We start from the raw sequence: 17,111 nt of genomic DNA, 5'->3' as shown, positions 1-17,111 counted from the left end.
ATAGCTACAACCACATTGCTACACTGCTCTAGTAAGTAAGAAAAGGTTTCAGTGTTTCTCTGGTTTGAATAATGTGGGGTATTTTTATTACAAATTATTATGTACAAAATCAGGACCCCAGTTCAACAAAGCATTTAAGCATGTGCTTAAATCTCACTAAACTCAAGTGTCCCTGACCTTACTACAGTCTCTGGCCAGGGCAAGTCCAGAGCCCCATTGACTTCCTGGGGCTCTGTGGAAGCACAGGGACTGGCCTATGTAGAGCCAGTTATAGCACTGAGGCCTAACACAGTATAGTTTATTTCCTTTTAGAGAATTTTTACACTAAGCAAAGCTTAGAGGTGCTATAAATTGGTTTTAGTATTTATTGTTTGCATGGCACTTACACCAAAGCTGGGCTAGGAATTTCAGAGGAAAATGATAATACAAGGAGCCTCCCTTAAAAGTCTAAGTCCAACATGCAGATTTCGTGTGTGGAAAAAATTTTTTTTACATAACTTCAATTTTTTCACATGATTTCTTAAGCATGTAACTGAAAACAATCTAAAAATTTAAACTTTCTCCTGCAGTGCTACGAATACCAATGCGCCACACCGTGAGATAATTTGGAATACATTAACATTTACAAATAGTTCAAGTAGTCCTTTCAATGTGCTTCCCTTGCATTTGTTGACACTGAATTTCATTCACCTTCAATCTTGTTGCCCAGGTTGATGATGATTAATTATTTGTATTGTGGTTGTGTTTGGGGGCTCCAACCAGCGGGCAGGGTCCCATTGTACTACTCACTGTACAAATACTTAGCAACAGGATTGTCCCTGCCCCTCAGAGCTTACAGTTTAAGTAGGTCCCTTCTGAAGTTCCTCACAGTCTTCTCTAGCCTACCTAACTTTCTGTCACCAGCACATTTGCCACCTGACCCTTGACCCCATTTTCCTGTTCTCAATAAATCAGACAACACTGTCTTAGTATGGAACTTGGGAGCACTCCACTGTTAACTTTTTGCCATGGTGAAAACTAACAGTTTATTTCTTCTTTTTGTTGTATCTTAGTTTCTAATCTAAGACTTATCTCTCTCCCTGGAGATATGCAGCCTCACGGGATGGGCTTTGGAAAAGGACTGTCATCAGTTGGGTCTCCTTCATGCACCATTTTGTTCAAGCTGAGGGAGACGAAGGAGGAGGACTGCGTAGAACGGATTCACGAATATTTCTGCATGTTCATTGAGGCTTGTCTAGACTTGGAAAATGAGTCGTAACGTGTTAAAACAAAACCTATTTTCCCAGTCTTGACGTGTTCTTTGAAAGTGAAAGAATCAAAACTGATTTCAGAGTAGTAGCTGTGTTAGTCTGTATTCGCAAAAAGAAAAGGAGTACTTGTGGCACCTTAGAGATTAACAAATTTATTTGAGCATAAGCTTTTGTGAGCTACAGCTCACTTCATCGGATGCATTTTAATCAAAATGAATCAAAACTGTTCCTGGAAGTGAAAGCAGAGATCATAATACCCAACCACAGTAAGACTGTATGCACTGCAGAGACCTTTGGCCTTCAGTTGTGGTTCATTGAGAAGCAGCTGTAAACAGGATGGGAACTATACTGGAGATGGCAGCCTGCAGAAGAGCTACATGCTCTCTCTCTGTGCTGGCCACGAAAGACAGAGTAAATGGGGCCAAACATCTGTATTTCTGTTTGGCTACCTTGCAGAAGGGGAACATTTTAGATCAGCAGCATAAATAACCCTAAGGGGGAATCGCTGGGTTCCTCTCTGTTTGCCAGGAAAGAGAGCCAGAACTGCTCAGACTTGGATGCTGGGAAATGAGAATCCCTCTTAATTCCCCTACCTGCAAGTAAACAGAATGGTCAGCACAACCATGCTGCCAAGGGGAACTGCTACCTGCCTACTAAGAGGACAAACCTGAAATTGTTTTCTGCCCAAAGGCAAAAAGGATTTTAAAAAAATGTTTCTTTAGTGGGTCAGTGACCCTATTCTTGGGAGTGGCAGTGACCCTCAAACCACTTATTTCTCCATTTCTAATGAGAAGGGATTTTCCAAAGAGAGACATTTTTGACTTCTCACAAGCAAAAACGCATCTATTTTCAATTGTGGTGTCAAAATTTTGTACAATTCTAGCAAAAAGTAAACAAACAGGAAGTCTACATAGTACTTTGTCCTGCCATGAGTGCTGGGGATTGGACTAGACGACCTCCTGAGGTCCCTTCCAGTATTATGATTCTGTGATTCTATGAAATGGCCAGATTGCAGGCTCTTCAGGGAAGGGGGAGTCTCACTGTTATGTTTGCACAGTGCACGTCTACACTGCATTAAAGATCCACAACACAGCTGCGGCTGGTCCTGGGCTCACAGGGCTCAGGCTGTGCGGCTATAAAACTGCAGTGTAGATGTTGGGCTCAGGCTGCAGTCCAAGCTCTGGGACCCTGTGAGGGGGGAGAGTCTCAGAGCCCAGATTCCAGCCTGAGCCTGAACAGCTGCACTACAATTTTATAGCCCCGCAGCCTGAGCCAGCTGCGGATCTTTTACTGCAGTATAGACATACCCAGGTGACATTGCAATACAAATAGTAAATGGTGAGAAAACAAACTAATGTTCTGTCGGTCTCACTAACAAAGTGTTAGTAACAGGAGAGCTGTGAGTATGACTTCTCACGCCATGTTGATGGTGTCACCTGAATAGACCTTCTAAGCAAAGCAACAGTTTGCTTTACCTGTAACTTTCTGCTTCCCCCCCCCCGTCTTTCCTGTTAATCTGCAGAATGACCACATAACTCATGACTTGCCATTTTTGTGACCTCCTTTCCCATTATGCCATGTGTCTAGCAAACACTTTGGGATAGGGACTCTCTCATAACTGTTTGTAAAGCCTAGCACGCTTTGGGCACTGAATTAGTAACTTCAGGCAGGAGGAAGTGGCTGGAAGGGGACATATTTTCAATAAAAACATGAACGAGGAAGGTTAATGATGGAAGTTGAAATATCTGTTTGAAAATTTTATGGAGTTTGTAAGTCCCTCTTCAAATAAAATCAAATGGAAGAAATATGAAGGCCCAGATTTACAGAGCTGAACAAGGCATCAGCTGAGGTGCCCTTATAAGCCATGCTGACCATCTATCTATCCTCAAGGCTAGCTGGACTTGGGATAGGAATAGAAGCAAAACCCACCTGTCCATTTGTTTTGGTCCTTGTCACCTCCACTCTCTTGCTCTTTAGTAGGCTCTTCTGGATCAGCTGGTGTCTCATTCAGCCCTTCCACATCTTCAACTGACTCTTCTGAAATGCAAGAAGCAAAGGGGAAAAAAATAAAAGCAGAAGTAGAAAAACAGGAGTGAGTCTCTCACTCAAAGAGCTCGGCAGCAGCTAATTTTGTGATGTATGTATAGAACTTGGCTTCCAGTGGTTCCGATTCCCCTCTCCCAGGACTGCTTTGTGACTAGAACTTCCCAAAGGACCTGGCTAAACTGACAGATGCTGGGTTGAGTTCCCTCACATCCATCAACTAGGATTGCTTGGTTATTTTCTATGGTGTCTGGGGGTCCTCAGAACCTACAGTGCTAGTAGTTTCTTGCCTGGTCAGTTCACGCTACTCTGCTGAGGACCGATCTCAAATAGATTTCCACCTACCCATATTTCAAACTGAAAGCACAGAACTGTTTGGGACATTTCAACAAAACACACACAGTCTCAAGGCTGGATGTAATTTCAATAGAGCTCAAACAAAGACCAGTGAAATTCTAGAAACAGGAAAAGGAGTGCTGTTGTCACTGCTTCACTTTCCAGGGATGTTCCCTTAACAGGGAAGATTCTTTGTCTGACAGACAGGACTGTGTACCTATGACACACCTAGCAGAATGTACTTTGCAGTTTCAACATTTCCAGTCCCGGATGTGGCTGGAACTTTTCTGCCAACAACCTGACCTTTGTATATCCCACAAGATCCCGTAAGGTGGGAACTACTCACATTTACCCAATACTAATCACCACAGAGAAAAACATGTAAGGACTATTTCCAGGAACGGTCACTTCTCTAGGCAACAGGCTGCAGCACTTCACATGGTGAAAAGAAACCTGCTGCCTGAGAGAAGGAGAAACTTAAGAAAAGCAAGAGTCCCTGGGGAAACATACCATGTGGGGAAGTGAACTGAGGACCCGCCCCTCCTATGCCGTTCACAACCACTGACAAAATTCCAGCAAGGTCATTTACTAACCAAAAATGATCTCCAAGTCTAAAGAGAATTCCTTTTAAGTAAATTATACAATCCTCGCTTCTCCACGCACATATAATCTGAGAAGAGGCAATTGCTGAAACAAAATGGAGGATATGGAGATACGTGCACCATCTTTTCTAGGTCCAGCCGTGCTTGACCATCTTGCTTTTATTTATACAGACTTTCAACATGATTGTCCAACAACTGGATCATAAAGTTAGTCTTGAGATATTTCTTAAAGCAACAATTCAATTAGTGTCTAGCCAAGCTCCCCTGTTCTCTACACACATCCTTACCTGCCCTTTAAATACACACACACAGTCCATCAGACACTAGGGGGATGGGAGCCATAAAAGCAGGTATTAGTCCACAGCAGAGCAGGACTTCATCAAGAGAACTCTAAGCACTGACAGGCTGGGACTTCGAATACGAAAAAACTGGGACTTCAGACATGCACAACTTTGTCAGAAACTGTCCCCATCCCACAGAACCCAAACAAGCTAGTGAGAAATGGCAACCTTTCCAATGGCTTTAGCAAAGAGGAACAGATTCACTAAGGCTTTGTCTACATTACACAGCTTTTAGCGACCGTGTCAACACAGCCATGTCACTAAAAGTCAGGCAGTGTAGTTGCTGTTTGTCAGCACTTGTGCCAACAAAATCCTTCCACCCCTAACGAGCAGCGTTCATGCATTCCTACAACTACAATACCCACCTGCTGAAGTGAAGAAACAGATTGACAGAGCCAGAAGAGTACCCAGAAGTCACCTACTACAGGACAGGCCCAACAAAGAAAATAACAGAACGCCACTAGCCATCACCTTCAGCCCCCAACTAAAACCTCTCCAACGCATCATCAAGGATCTACAACCTATCCTGAAGGACGAGCCATCGCTCTCTCAGATCTTGGGAGACAGGCCAGTCCTTGCTTACAGACAGCCCCCCAATCTGAAGCAAATACTCACCAGCAATCACACACCACACAACAGAACCACTAACCCAGGAACCTATCCTTGCAACAAAGCCCGTTGCCAACTCTGTCCACATATCTATTCAGGGGAAACCATCATAGGGCCTAATCACATCAGCCACACTATCAGAGGCTCGTTCACCTGCGCATCTACCAATGTGATATATGCCATCATGTGCCAGCAATGCCCCTCTGCCATGTACATTGGCCAAACTGGACAGTCTCTACGTAAAAGAATGAATGGACACAAATCAGACGTCAAGAATTATAACATTCAAAAACCAGGTGGAGAACACTTCAATCTCTCTGGTCACTCGATCACAGACCTAAGAGTGGCTATCCTTCAACAAAAAAGCTTCAAAAACAGACTCCAACGAGAGACTGCTGAATTGGAATTAATTTGCAAACTGGATACAATTAACTTAGGCTTGAATAGAGACTGGGAATGGATGAGTCATTACACAAAGTAAAACTATTTCCCCATGGTATTTCTCCCTCCCACCCCACCCCCCCACTGTTCCTCTGATATTCTTGTTAACTGCTGGAATTAGCCTACCTTGCTTGTCACCATGAAAGGTTTTCCTCCTTTCCCCCCCCCTGCTGCTGGTGATGGCTTATCTTAAGTGATCACTCTCCTTACAGTAAAAAGAAAAGGAGTACTTGTGGCACCTTAGAGACTAACAAATTTATTAGAGCATAAGCTTTCGTGAGCTACAGCTCACTTCATCGGATTAGAGCTTATGCTCTAATAAATTTGTTAGTCTCTAAGGTGCCACAAGAACTCCTTTTCTTTTTGCGAATACAGACTAACACAGCTGCTACTCTGAAACCTCTCCTTACAGTGTGTATGATAAACCCATTGTTTCATGTTCTCTGTGTGTGTGTATATAAATCTCTCCTCTGTTTTTTCCACCAAATGCATCCGATGAAGTGAGCTGTAGCTCACGAAAGCTTATGCTCTAATAAATTTGTTAGTCTCTAAGGTGCCACAAGTACTCCTTTTCTTTTTGCGAATACAGACTAACACGGCTGCTACTCTGAAACCATTGTTGACAAGAGAGCGCTCCTTCTGACAACGTGCTGTTTATACTGACATTTGCCATGGCAAAACTTTTGTATATGGGGGGGGGGGGGAAGCACTTTTTGTCGCTCAATTGCCAGTGTAGACATAGCCTAAGAGAGACAGTCTGAGGGCTTGTCCACACAAACAATTAGTTTGCAGCAAGTTGGAGTGTGAAGCTTGCCGCAGACTAACTGTCTGTATGGACCCTACTGCTGCACATTAGCAGTTCATTAACATGCTTTGATCTAGTCCTATTTGACACAGCAGGGTTCACAAGAATACTTGGCCAGTGACAGGTTACGCAAGGCAGATTCACATCCTTGTTTGCAGTGAACTAAATGTTCATGTAGACAAGCTTTACCGTCAACAGAAAAGGGAATAATCTGTGACATTAGATTGAGGGGATGACAAGCAAATATGCTCTTTTTACATTTCTAACAATTTTTTCCAGTCAATCGAAAAAGAAAGTGAATGTTGGCAGGACAATTAGGCTCATTAAGGAGGAATTCTACCACCGCTTTGGTTAGGAGTCTCATTGGTAAGTTCACAGCACCTCCTCCAGTAAAAGCTGGGTCAGTCACTAGAGCCTGAGGATCACTCACCCTGTAAACGGAAGGTTACCACCAGGGAAACGAGCCACCATACAAGCAACATAAGCTTGCAGGAATGGAATGGTTCACATGCAGCTTTCACCAGCTCTGTCAGGAGTACATTAGTAGCCACTGGCAAAGGGGGCTTTTTAACAAGGGCTTTTGAAATTGACTCTGACAAGGGGCTGCAAGTACTGGGGTTGACTTGGGCCTGACTGCCCCACATTGGGAACTTTCTCCACTTGGCGCTCTAGGTGCTGTTGGCCGAACACAAGCCATTTGCTTGAAGGTACAGGATACAATTTTCAAAAACTTCTCTACGACTTAGCCCAAGTTCTATCGACTTCCAGTGCAGACCCAGGCTTGTGAGTGGCTATGGTTCTTCTGAAAATAGGACTGAGGTGCTTTTGAAAATGCTGCCCTGAGGCCCATGGATAGAAGGGGTGGCCCCTGATGTCTAACAGGGAGTGCGGCTCATAATCTACCCTACTACCACCGCTCTGCAGGTCAAAACTCTTTAGAGCTGTGCGAGTTGCAGGGGTCTTGTGCTGGGAAGCTCAGACTCCCAGCGTCAGATGCCTGGTAGATGGTATCCTTCGACAAAGACATTTTTCAGTGATATGCAGAAAATTACAATACTACAAATTTACTGATGCAGAAACTGTCCCCTTGTGGGCTGAGCAGCAGTGAGTTTGCTGGAGGGAAGAACTATGGAATCAGCATTTGGATTCATAGTTGGAAACTGAAATTCCATAATTCCCCTCACTTTGGGGAAAAATTGAGAAAAATTCATCTCTTTGTTACTGCCTAAGAGAAGCTGTAAGCCAAGGTGTGGAGAAGGTTTCTGTTTAACTGGGGAAGCAGGGCTAAAAGCAGGAGTTAAAAAGTGAACTAATTTTATGGTCTTCGTTAAAAAAAAAATTTGAATATCAAGTCTTTGCTTTTTTCTATCCCACATTAACATTCTCCATAGTGACTGGTTCCAAGACACTCCAGTGATACATAAACTAGAATTGCTTAACTAGACAGTTAGGAAGTAGCCTATAATCCTCCTGGTAAAATACAATGTGCACTTCCTCTCAGCTCCTCAAAGCACTTTAACAAGTAGGCAAAAGCATCCCCAGCTCCATTTCACAGAACAGAAAACTGAGGCATAGATAAGGTTGGTGACTTGCTCAAGATTAAACAGGGGGCCAGTGACAAACCTGTGTCATGACCTTTGTGACTTTGTCCTCACCCACAACTATTTCACATTTGGGGACAATGTATACCTTCAAATCAGCGGCACTGCGATGGGTACCCGCATGGCCCCACAGTATGCTAACATTTTTATGGCTGACTTAGAACAACACTTCCTTAGCTCTCGTCCCCGAACACCCCTACTCTACTTGCGCTATATTGATGACATCTTCATCATCTGGACCCATGGAAAAGAAGCCCTTGAGGAATTCCTCCAGGATTTCAACAATTTCCATCCCACTGTCAACCTCAGCCTGGACCAGTCCACACAAGAGATCCATTTCCTGGGCACTACAGTGCTAATAAGCGATGGCCACATACACACCACCCTATACCGGAAACCTACTGACCGCTGTGCCTACCTACATGCCTCCAGCTTCCATCTAGACCATACCACACGATCCGTTGTCTACAGCCAAGCTCTAAGATACAAATGGATTTGCTCCAATCCCTCAGACAAACACCTACGAGATCTCTATCAAGCATTCTTAAAACTACAATACTCACCAGCTGAAGTGAAAAAAAAAACAAAACAGATTGACAGAGCCAGAAGAGTACCCAGAAGTCACCTACTACAGGACAGGCCCAACAAAGAAAATAACAGAACGCCACTAGCTGTCACCTTCAGCCCCCCAACTAAAACCTCTCCAGCGCATCATCAAAGATTTACAACCTATCCTGAAAAATGATCCCTCACATTCACAGATCTTGGGAGACAGACCAGTCCTTGCTTACAGACAGCCCCCCAACCTGAAGCAAATACTAATCAGCAAACCAGGAACCTATTCTTGCAACAAAGCCCGATGCCAACTCTATGCACATATTTATTCAAGTGACACCATCATAGGACCTAATCACATTAGCCACGCCATCAGGGGCTTGTTCACCTGCACATCTACCAATGTGATCTATGCCATCATGTGCCAGCAATACCCCTCTGCCATGTACATTGGCCAAACCAGACAGTCTTTATGCAAAGAATAAATGGACACAAACCTGACATCAGGAATCATAACATTCAAAAACCGGTAGGAGAACACTTCAATCTCTCTGGCCACTCAGTAAAAGATTTAAGGGTTGCAATTTTGCAACAGAAAAGCTTCAAAAACAGACTCCAATGAAAGAAAAGGAATACTTGTGGCACCTTAGAGACTAAAATTTATTTGAGCATAAGCTTTCGTGAGCTACAGCTCACTTCATCGGATGCATTGAATGTATCCGATGAAGTGAGCTGTAGCTCACGAAAGCTTATGCTCTAATAAATTTGTTAGTCTCTAAGGTGCCACAAGTCCTCCTTTTCTTTTTGCGAATACAGACTAACAAGGCTGCTACTCTGAAAGACTCCAATGAGAAACTGCTGAGCTTGAATGAATATGCAAACTAGATGCCATTAACTTGGGTTTGAATAGAGACTGGGAGTGGCTGGGTCATTACACATATTGAATCTATTTCCTTAAGTTAAGTATCCTCACACCTTCTTGTCAACTGTCTAAATGGGCCATCTTGATTATCAGTACAAAAGTTTTCTTCTCCTGCTGATAATAGCTCATCTTAACTAATTAGCCTCTCACAGTTTGTATGGTAACTTCCAACTTATCTGTGTGCGTGCGCGCGCGTATCTATCTATCTATCTAACTATATGTTCCATTCTATGCATCCGATGAAGTGGGCTGTAGCCCACGAAAGCTTAAAGTGCCACAAGTACTCCTGTTCTTTTTGCGGATACAGACTAACACGGCTGCTACTCTAAAAACCTAAAGCTTTCCTCAGCTACAATGAAGCTGCAACATCCTCCCTAGCTAACAAAGATAAGCCTGATGTGCAGATCCTTCATGCAGTTCCACCTATGACCTAAAGGTGTCACCTTCTGCATGGAGAGGAGAAAGGGGTAGCCAGCCGCTGGGTTCAGACACTGTCTGGGCTGCCTAACCTGAGCATGTGGAAATAATATACGTCTTCAAGTGAACTGTCTGGTTCTGGGGAAATAAAATAGGACATTCATAAGCAGTTAGACCATCTGTCTTTATACTACCACCACCACCACCGCCACCACCACCACGGGGAAAAAAAGAGCTCTTTAAATGGATGAAAGCCCAGGCTGACAGTAACTGGGAAAATGTGAGCTATGAATACCAATAAAGGTAGAAAAATGATTAAAAGCAAGGATACAAACTGCAAATTCCTCTCCCCTTCTCAGCACCCAGCCCCACTGACGTGAATGCAGTTTATTTTATTGGTCAGCTACTTAAAAAGCCACCAGACAGTAATGTGTAGTAGATTCACCAAGCCCCTGTCACTGGAAAGCTTGTTTTTCTGAGACCCAAATCATGTCTGCTTCCTGGATCAGAAAGCTCTGGATGAGGCAGAAGGAATGGGATGAGGCTGCGGAACTGATTTTCCTTCTCACAGAACAGAATTTTTGTGAAGGTTGGTTGCTTTTAAATAGGAGAGGTGGCGGATAACACACTGAAGGGTACATTCTTCCATCTGCTGGCACAAGCCTCTCCAGGACCCCTGGTGGCTCATTTGGTTCCCTGCACAGTCTGGGCAGCCCTGACCACTGTCTTAACATGGCTCCCCTGTTGGAATGACCGCTATGGACCAAAGCAGGGGTGCAGAATCACTGAAGCACAAGAATGCTCCTATCTTGTCTCCTCCCATCCATGACACAGCCCCTCCCCTCCTTCAGCCCACCCTGGAATGCTCCCTGCACAGGGACATTCCAGCAATGGTGGAGCTGAGATCTACTACTCTAGTAGTACTTGTGGCACCTTAGAGACTAACAAATTTATGTGAGCATAAGCTTTCGTGAGCTACAGCTCACTTCATCGGATGCATTTCCACTGAATGCATCCAGTGAAGTGAGCTGTAGCTCATGAAAGCTTATGCTCAAATAAATTTGTTAGTCTCTAAGGTGCCACAAGTCCTCCTTTTCTTTTTGTGGATACAGACTAACACGGCTGCTACTCTGAAACCTACTCTAGTAGTATAGCCCAGGGGTAAAAGAACAGGTTCACAGCTCCCCACAGCCCCTTTCCATCTGGTATTTTTAGAAGTGTAGATACCAGATCTATATGTCAGGTAGTTATCACAGGCTTCAGGGGATGAGCTGATCATTTGGACAGTCAGGAAGGAGCTTCCCTCAGTTTCCCATGCAGCACTTCATAACTAGCTGCTAGATGCACTACCGTTGGGTTTTTCGCCTTCCTCTGGACCAGGCAGACCGCAGGCCAAATCCAGACCACCAGACACTTTTGAATGGACCCCAAAATCCTTTTATTTACTACTTATTGTTATATTTTATCATTTTCTCTCGAGTCTGGATCTTGACTATACCTTGACCAAGAAATTTGGACCTTGACAAAAAAATAATTGACAACCTCTGTCTAAAATATCAGGAATTGGCCACTAGCAGAGTTAAGATATTAGACCAGAGTTAAGACCAATGATTTGATCCAGTTTTTAATGTTAAGGTGGCTCCTTTCAACAGAGAAAAGAGCAACCTCCCAAATGTCAATGTAAAAAAGAAACAGGGTCTTTCCTCCTTCCCAAGCACCTATTTCAAAATTCTCTCTCTGATGTCGTCTCTGGATCTGGAGTGCCCAAGTGACTGTTCCAACATAGCTATTCTCTGAGATGGAAGAGAACCACCTGTAAACTTTTGAGTCAGGGCTTTCACATCCTTCTTTCCTCTTGCATTTCATGGGGCATATTACTGAACGAACAAGGCCAGTTACATGACTGATGGGGAGGGGGCTGCTCTTAAGAATGGCCATACTGGGTCAGAGCAATGGTCCATCTAGCCCAGTATCCTGTCTTCGACAGGTTTCAGAGTAGCAGCCGTGTTAGTCTGTATTCGCAAAAAAGAAAAGGAGTACTTGTGGCACCTTAGAGACTAACTAATTTATTAGAGCATAAGCTTTTGTGAGCTACAGCATCCGATGAAGTGTAGCTCACGAAAGCTTATGCTCAAATAAATTTGTTAGTCTCTAAGGTGCCACAAGTACTCCTTTTCTTTTTTGTCTTCCGACAGTGGCCAGTGCCAGGTACCCCAGGGGAAATGAACAGAACAGGTAATCATCAAGTGATCCATCCCTAGTTGTCCACTCCCAGCTTCTTCCCTCACCCCCTTTCTCTTGAACTCACACATCAGAAACCCTTCAGTGTTACTGCACGTGAAATTTCCTTTCATTAGAATTGGCTAGAATATCCTCATGTCAGATTGTACTCATGCTATAGTCACACTTCAATGGCAAGACAGAGCTGACCCTTCTGCTGAGCTCAGCTGGCCAATGGGACAGTCCAGCAGCTGAGGGGAATGCTCACCCTCCTCTAGGGCAAGAGTGTCCAGTGCCAAACCACTAAAGACAGCCTGATCCTCTGATTAGTTAGGGGCAAAAGTCCCTGTAAAAACAAAGAAGGCGCTTGTGTTACCTTATACTATAGCAAGTACTCGCCACACTTGGTGTCCATTCCCATCCGCTGCTTTCACATGTTCATGATTTTCTGATGCACCTAAAGTTTGAGCAAAATCTCACTGGTCACTTTGTGCCTAAAGCTCTCCCCTACATTTTTCCACTTGGAAAAAAAAAAACAAACAAACAAACAAAAAAACACCTTGTCCCATTTCCCCCCAGGCTTATAACTCAAAGACAGCTTAACTTTGAGCCTTCAGTCATGGCCATGCAGATCCCTGAGAGAAAATTGTGCCTTTGCTGAGTATCTGAAGAGTCAGTAACATTTTAAGCTGGAGACATCTGCTCAGTTTGTTAGTTAATTAAGTCCCACCCACTTTGTGACTAGAGTGCATGCACCCTATGCAGGAGACACAGGGGAGGCTGTGCTGCATGACGTAGTTCACCTGCAGCACTGCGTTCGGGAACCTCTGCACCCTCTGTATGTCTGAGAGGAGCTCTATGCTGGTCCTCTCATTTACAGGAGCAGAGCAGGGTGTGCTGAATCCAGGATGACAGAGCCATCCCAGCGAGTGCTGTTTAATCTGCAGTCTGGGGCCTTAACAAATAGCATTGAGGGGCTATAGCTGCTATTCCTGTGCATTAGCTGGAGTAGAGGGCATGGAGAGGGTATAGCTGTGCTGTGGGCCCAGCCTGCAAAGTGGATTTCTCCAAGCTCTGTACATGTCGGGGTTTATGAAAGTTAAGTGAATTTCGCCCTTCCTGGGCAGAGGAACTGGGCAGACTCAGGGGCTGCTGCTAAGCAATTTGCATGAGAGAGATTGAGTCTCACTGAAACACAAACAATAAAATCCTGCCATGAGTCCCACTGCCTTAACACTATCCACGAGGCACCCAGTGCACACTGGGTGCTATATAAATAAATATACTTAGAACAGTTTTATAAATCCCTGAGAATGGGCTTATACCAAGAGCAGTAATTACCGGGTGGCAGGAACGCCAGGAAATCTGCTATTCAGAATTTTGAAATCCATCCCAGTGCAAATTCCCAGGATGGGTCTTTTCTTCCTTAGTGAATAAATCATTTTAGACAACGGCATTTCCTTTTAATTTGAAATTAAACTATTCACTAAAGAGAAGGAGCTGAGGAAAAGCAGTCTGGAAAATGTAAGCATCTTCTGACCTCAGCAGAATTTAGAATATCCCTGAGCTTAAGTAAGTAGCGAGAATGTGCCTCTGTCCCCAAACATCACAGGAACAAAATGTATCACTTTTGCTCCTTCTAAAACCCAGACTACAAAGCTTAAAATCAGTGCAGAGAGAAGTCACTAAATCCCTACTGGAAGCGTGCCAGGCTCAACAATCTGAGTCTCCTCAGTTTTCTCTTTCTCTCAGCCTTATTTCCTTAAACTGTCATCTCTAATGCAAAAGGATGAGGGGTATTTCTTTGGGGGGCAGGAACTGAAATAGCGTGTTTGCCGCCCCTCCCTCTGGCAGGCTCAAGAGCTAAGAAACACTAGCTGTCATGAACCACAATCAAATCAGATTTGAAATATTTAGCAGCAGCTTGGAAAATGCAATGGTGCAGCTCTGACAGGCGAGATGTGCACAGACACTCATTTTCCATTATAATGGAAATATCAAGCCTGTTCTGAATATGTATAACCCAGAAAAATGTATTGATTTTTCATTTGGCATTAAAAAAATGAAATACCCTGCAGCTGTCAAAAGCCCTTTGTTAAAAGCTCATCTTTCCTGGAATGAGGTTTACCAGAAACAAGTTTTAATTGTACACAAAGCATCTTCTGTGAAACAAAAAGGATGCCCATCACCCCCACCCCTCCCACGGACCCGAGAGCCAGCCTACCTCTGGCACCAGTGACACTGGAGACCAGTGACACTGCCCAAATTGGCAGCAGTAGGCTAGAGCTATCCACTCCACGAGATGATGCGTGTGCACGTGCTTACCATCATTAGACTTGAAGGGAGAAGCCATGAATATGCAATGGTGGTAGCAAGGGCAGGGCAATTTCAGACTAGGTGGTCAGGGTAGCCCTGCCCTACCCAAGTACACATTCACTGATGGATGCTGTAATCCAGTTAGCTCTCACAAATGAAGCAGAGTCAGGGCAGATCAGCACTCAAGGACCCCATGTAAATTATTGTCATTTTCTCTCCTTTTGGAACATCTGGGGCGTTTGGCCCTCACGTGCCATGAATCTCGGATGGCCCACAGGAGGCCAGAGCCCTCTGTGCCCATCTTTTCACCTCCGCCATAGACATGTGGTGTACTCTGACTATAACTCCCCAACTCAGGGTTTTTATTGAGCTGGGGGTGGCCCTGTCCTAGTTAGCATTGGCTTTTATGCAACTGCCTCACTGTGTGTGGGGGCGAGGGGGTGGAATGATAACAATACCATAGAGAGGACTGTCCCTCTGGCCAGCTGAATGAATCCCTGTGAAGAAGCTCTAGGGGGGACTGTTGTGGGGTAGGAACAAAGTACCGTGAAAGCCTCAGTTTGCATTCTATGCCATCTCCCACATGCCAGCTATGCTTTGTCCTCTCAGGTTGCAGGTCCAGAATGGAACATTTGGACTTTGGATAGGAGCACTGCAGGGACACCTAGATGCAGCAGGAAGCATTGCTGACAATTCAGAAGGATGCACTCTTCCCTCTGAGTGCATAAGAGGGCTAATGGGGCAATGTCTTTCATATAAGCCTTAGAACCAAGCCTCTGGCTGCTTGTAGTTATTAAACAACCAACAGCATATGAGGTAAGAGGTGGGCTGTTATCTTGGGAACCTAGCCAAATCTCAACTTGGATAATAGGGTTAAACAACTACCTACATTCCACTTGCAGCTTAACATGATGAAGGGATTTCTAAACCACTGGTGCTATCGTTTTGTGCTGTTCAAAAACTGCTGCGCCTCACCCCAATGGTGGGCAACGGGATTGCTAGCTGTAGTATGGAAATCATCTTAGAATCTTTCAGGATGCAAGAAAATTTATGAATCCAAATTGTTACACATACTGACCAAGCATTTCTAAATGGTAAGTGTTTCAAGGGACTCACTTCCACACCCTGCTTTAGATCAGCAAAAGAGCAGGAAATAGGGACAGGTCTGTTACTGGAGCTCTCCATGGCTGGTTGACTGCAGAGCACAGATATAGGGGCAAGTTTGTCGCTGGAATCCGCGGGCCTTTTTAATGTGTGAATTAGAGTATTAATCCTACAGCTTTCTAACCTTTGATTTGACAGTGAACAGGCATAAGCGACCAAGATTCAGCATTCGGAAAGCAGCATCCTGAGAATAATTTGACTAAGTGCTGGTGACAGGGCCTATCAGAAGACAGTTCTCCACATGTCCTGAGCTGCAGATTAACTGCACGTGAAGCAGAGAGAATGCAGATACTTGGAAATGTGTATAAATCCAATTTCCAGCCCTTTGGCAGCAATCTCACCTCCATGCCCCAAGCGTGTGGAGTGGAGTGTTAGGGAGTCATGGTTGGAGGGTGGGGTGCCGTGTGGCAGCACAGAGGTAGAGTCAGAAGCTGCTCCCAGCTGGCAGAGGAGTGCTGTGTGCGGGGAGCGCCCAGATTTCTCCCGGCTTCCTCCAGAGGAGAAATGTGGAGGGGGGAGGCAAGCGGTGGCACACAGATACTGCACTCCCCGACATTCCTCTGCGCCCCCTTAGGAGGCTCGGGGGGGGGAGCAAGGAGCAATACCAGGAGCTCCATACACCCAGGTCAGTTTCCCTATGTGGGTGCAGGAGGAGGGCGCAAGGGTTGGGGCGACAGGGTCACAGTGCAGGGGTGAGGGTGTGGGAGGTGCAACAGGAAGGGGCACCCACAGGGGCGAGGGGCAATAGGGGGGCACCACGCCCACAGGGGCCAGGGATGCCAAAATACAAGTTTTCCCAGGGTGCCCTCTTCCCTCAGGCCGACCCTGCAGAGCGTTGCCTGCTGCTGGAGGCATTGGTCAGGCTGGAGCTGTTTCCCTCCTCGGGCACAAACAGATGCAAGGATGCGTACGACGGCCCAAAGACACTGTGTGGTGCTTTCCTGAGTGGGTCCCTCTGCACCTGTGCTACACAAAGGAGAAGCAGGGCCCAAAGTGATGGGAGGGAAATACCAGGGTCCAGAACGTGAGGAGTGATTCATGGGGCTCAAATCTTAGAGTAACGGGCTAGTTGGAGGGATTCCTAACCATTTAGCACTGGGCCTCAGGATGTAATCAATAACCCTTTTGTTGCTCTTGGGTTAATAACTTTATTTCTGGGGCAGCCATGTGCAAAGGGTACGTCTGTGCAGAACACACGGAGGAGTAAGGAGAATGCCAGCTACAAGTTAAAAGCACACAATGCCCACCTGAAAACCAGCCCCTAAAGGCCTGTCCTCCAAGCTGAAGCCACGTACCAGGCTTTCCTGCAGCAACCTGGCAAGCGTGGAGGCAGAGAACACTAAAGAGGGGGCAAGCACAGACCAACAGGTATGTTTGTTGTTGAACTCTTTGATTTTTATTTGCCTTTTTGCAGGGAGAAACTCTGACAGATGCAGACGCTTCTGACAGGGCTGCAAGGTCATTTTATTTTAACATCCTACAAAATAGA

At 45.1% G+C, this 17,111-nt stretch overlaps 1 protein-coding gene across 1 annotated transcript in view; it reads right to left on the bottom strand.

Moving 5' to 3' along the window:
• ZFHX3 (zinc finger homeobox 3) overlaps positions 1 to 17,111 on the bottom strand; it is a 296,035-nt gene that overhangs the window by 44,659 nt on the left and 234,265 nt on the right. The window contains 1 exon segment of the mRNA XM_043494742.1: positions 3,180 to 3,287. Within this exon segment, the coding sequence (XP_043350677.1) occupies positions 3,180 to 3,287 (108 nt within the window).

The sequence above is a fragment of the Dermochelys coriacea genome, chromosome 12 (assembly GCF_009764565.3).
Source record: "Dermochelys coriacea isolate rDerCor1 chromosome 12, rDerCor1.pri.v4, whole genome shotgun sequence".
Taxonomy (NCBI): Eukaryota; Metazoa; Chordata; order Testudines; family Dermochelyidae; genus Dermochelys; species Dermochelys coriacea.
The sequence above is the reverse complement of the archived record's forward strand: the minus strand, read 5'-3'. Positions and strand labels throughout refer to the sequence as shown.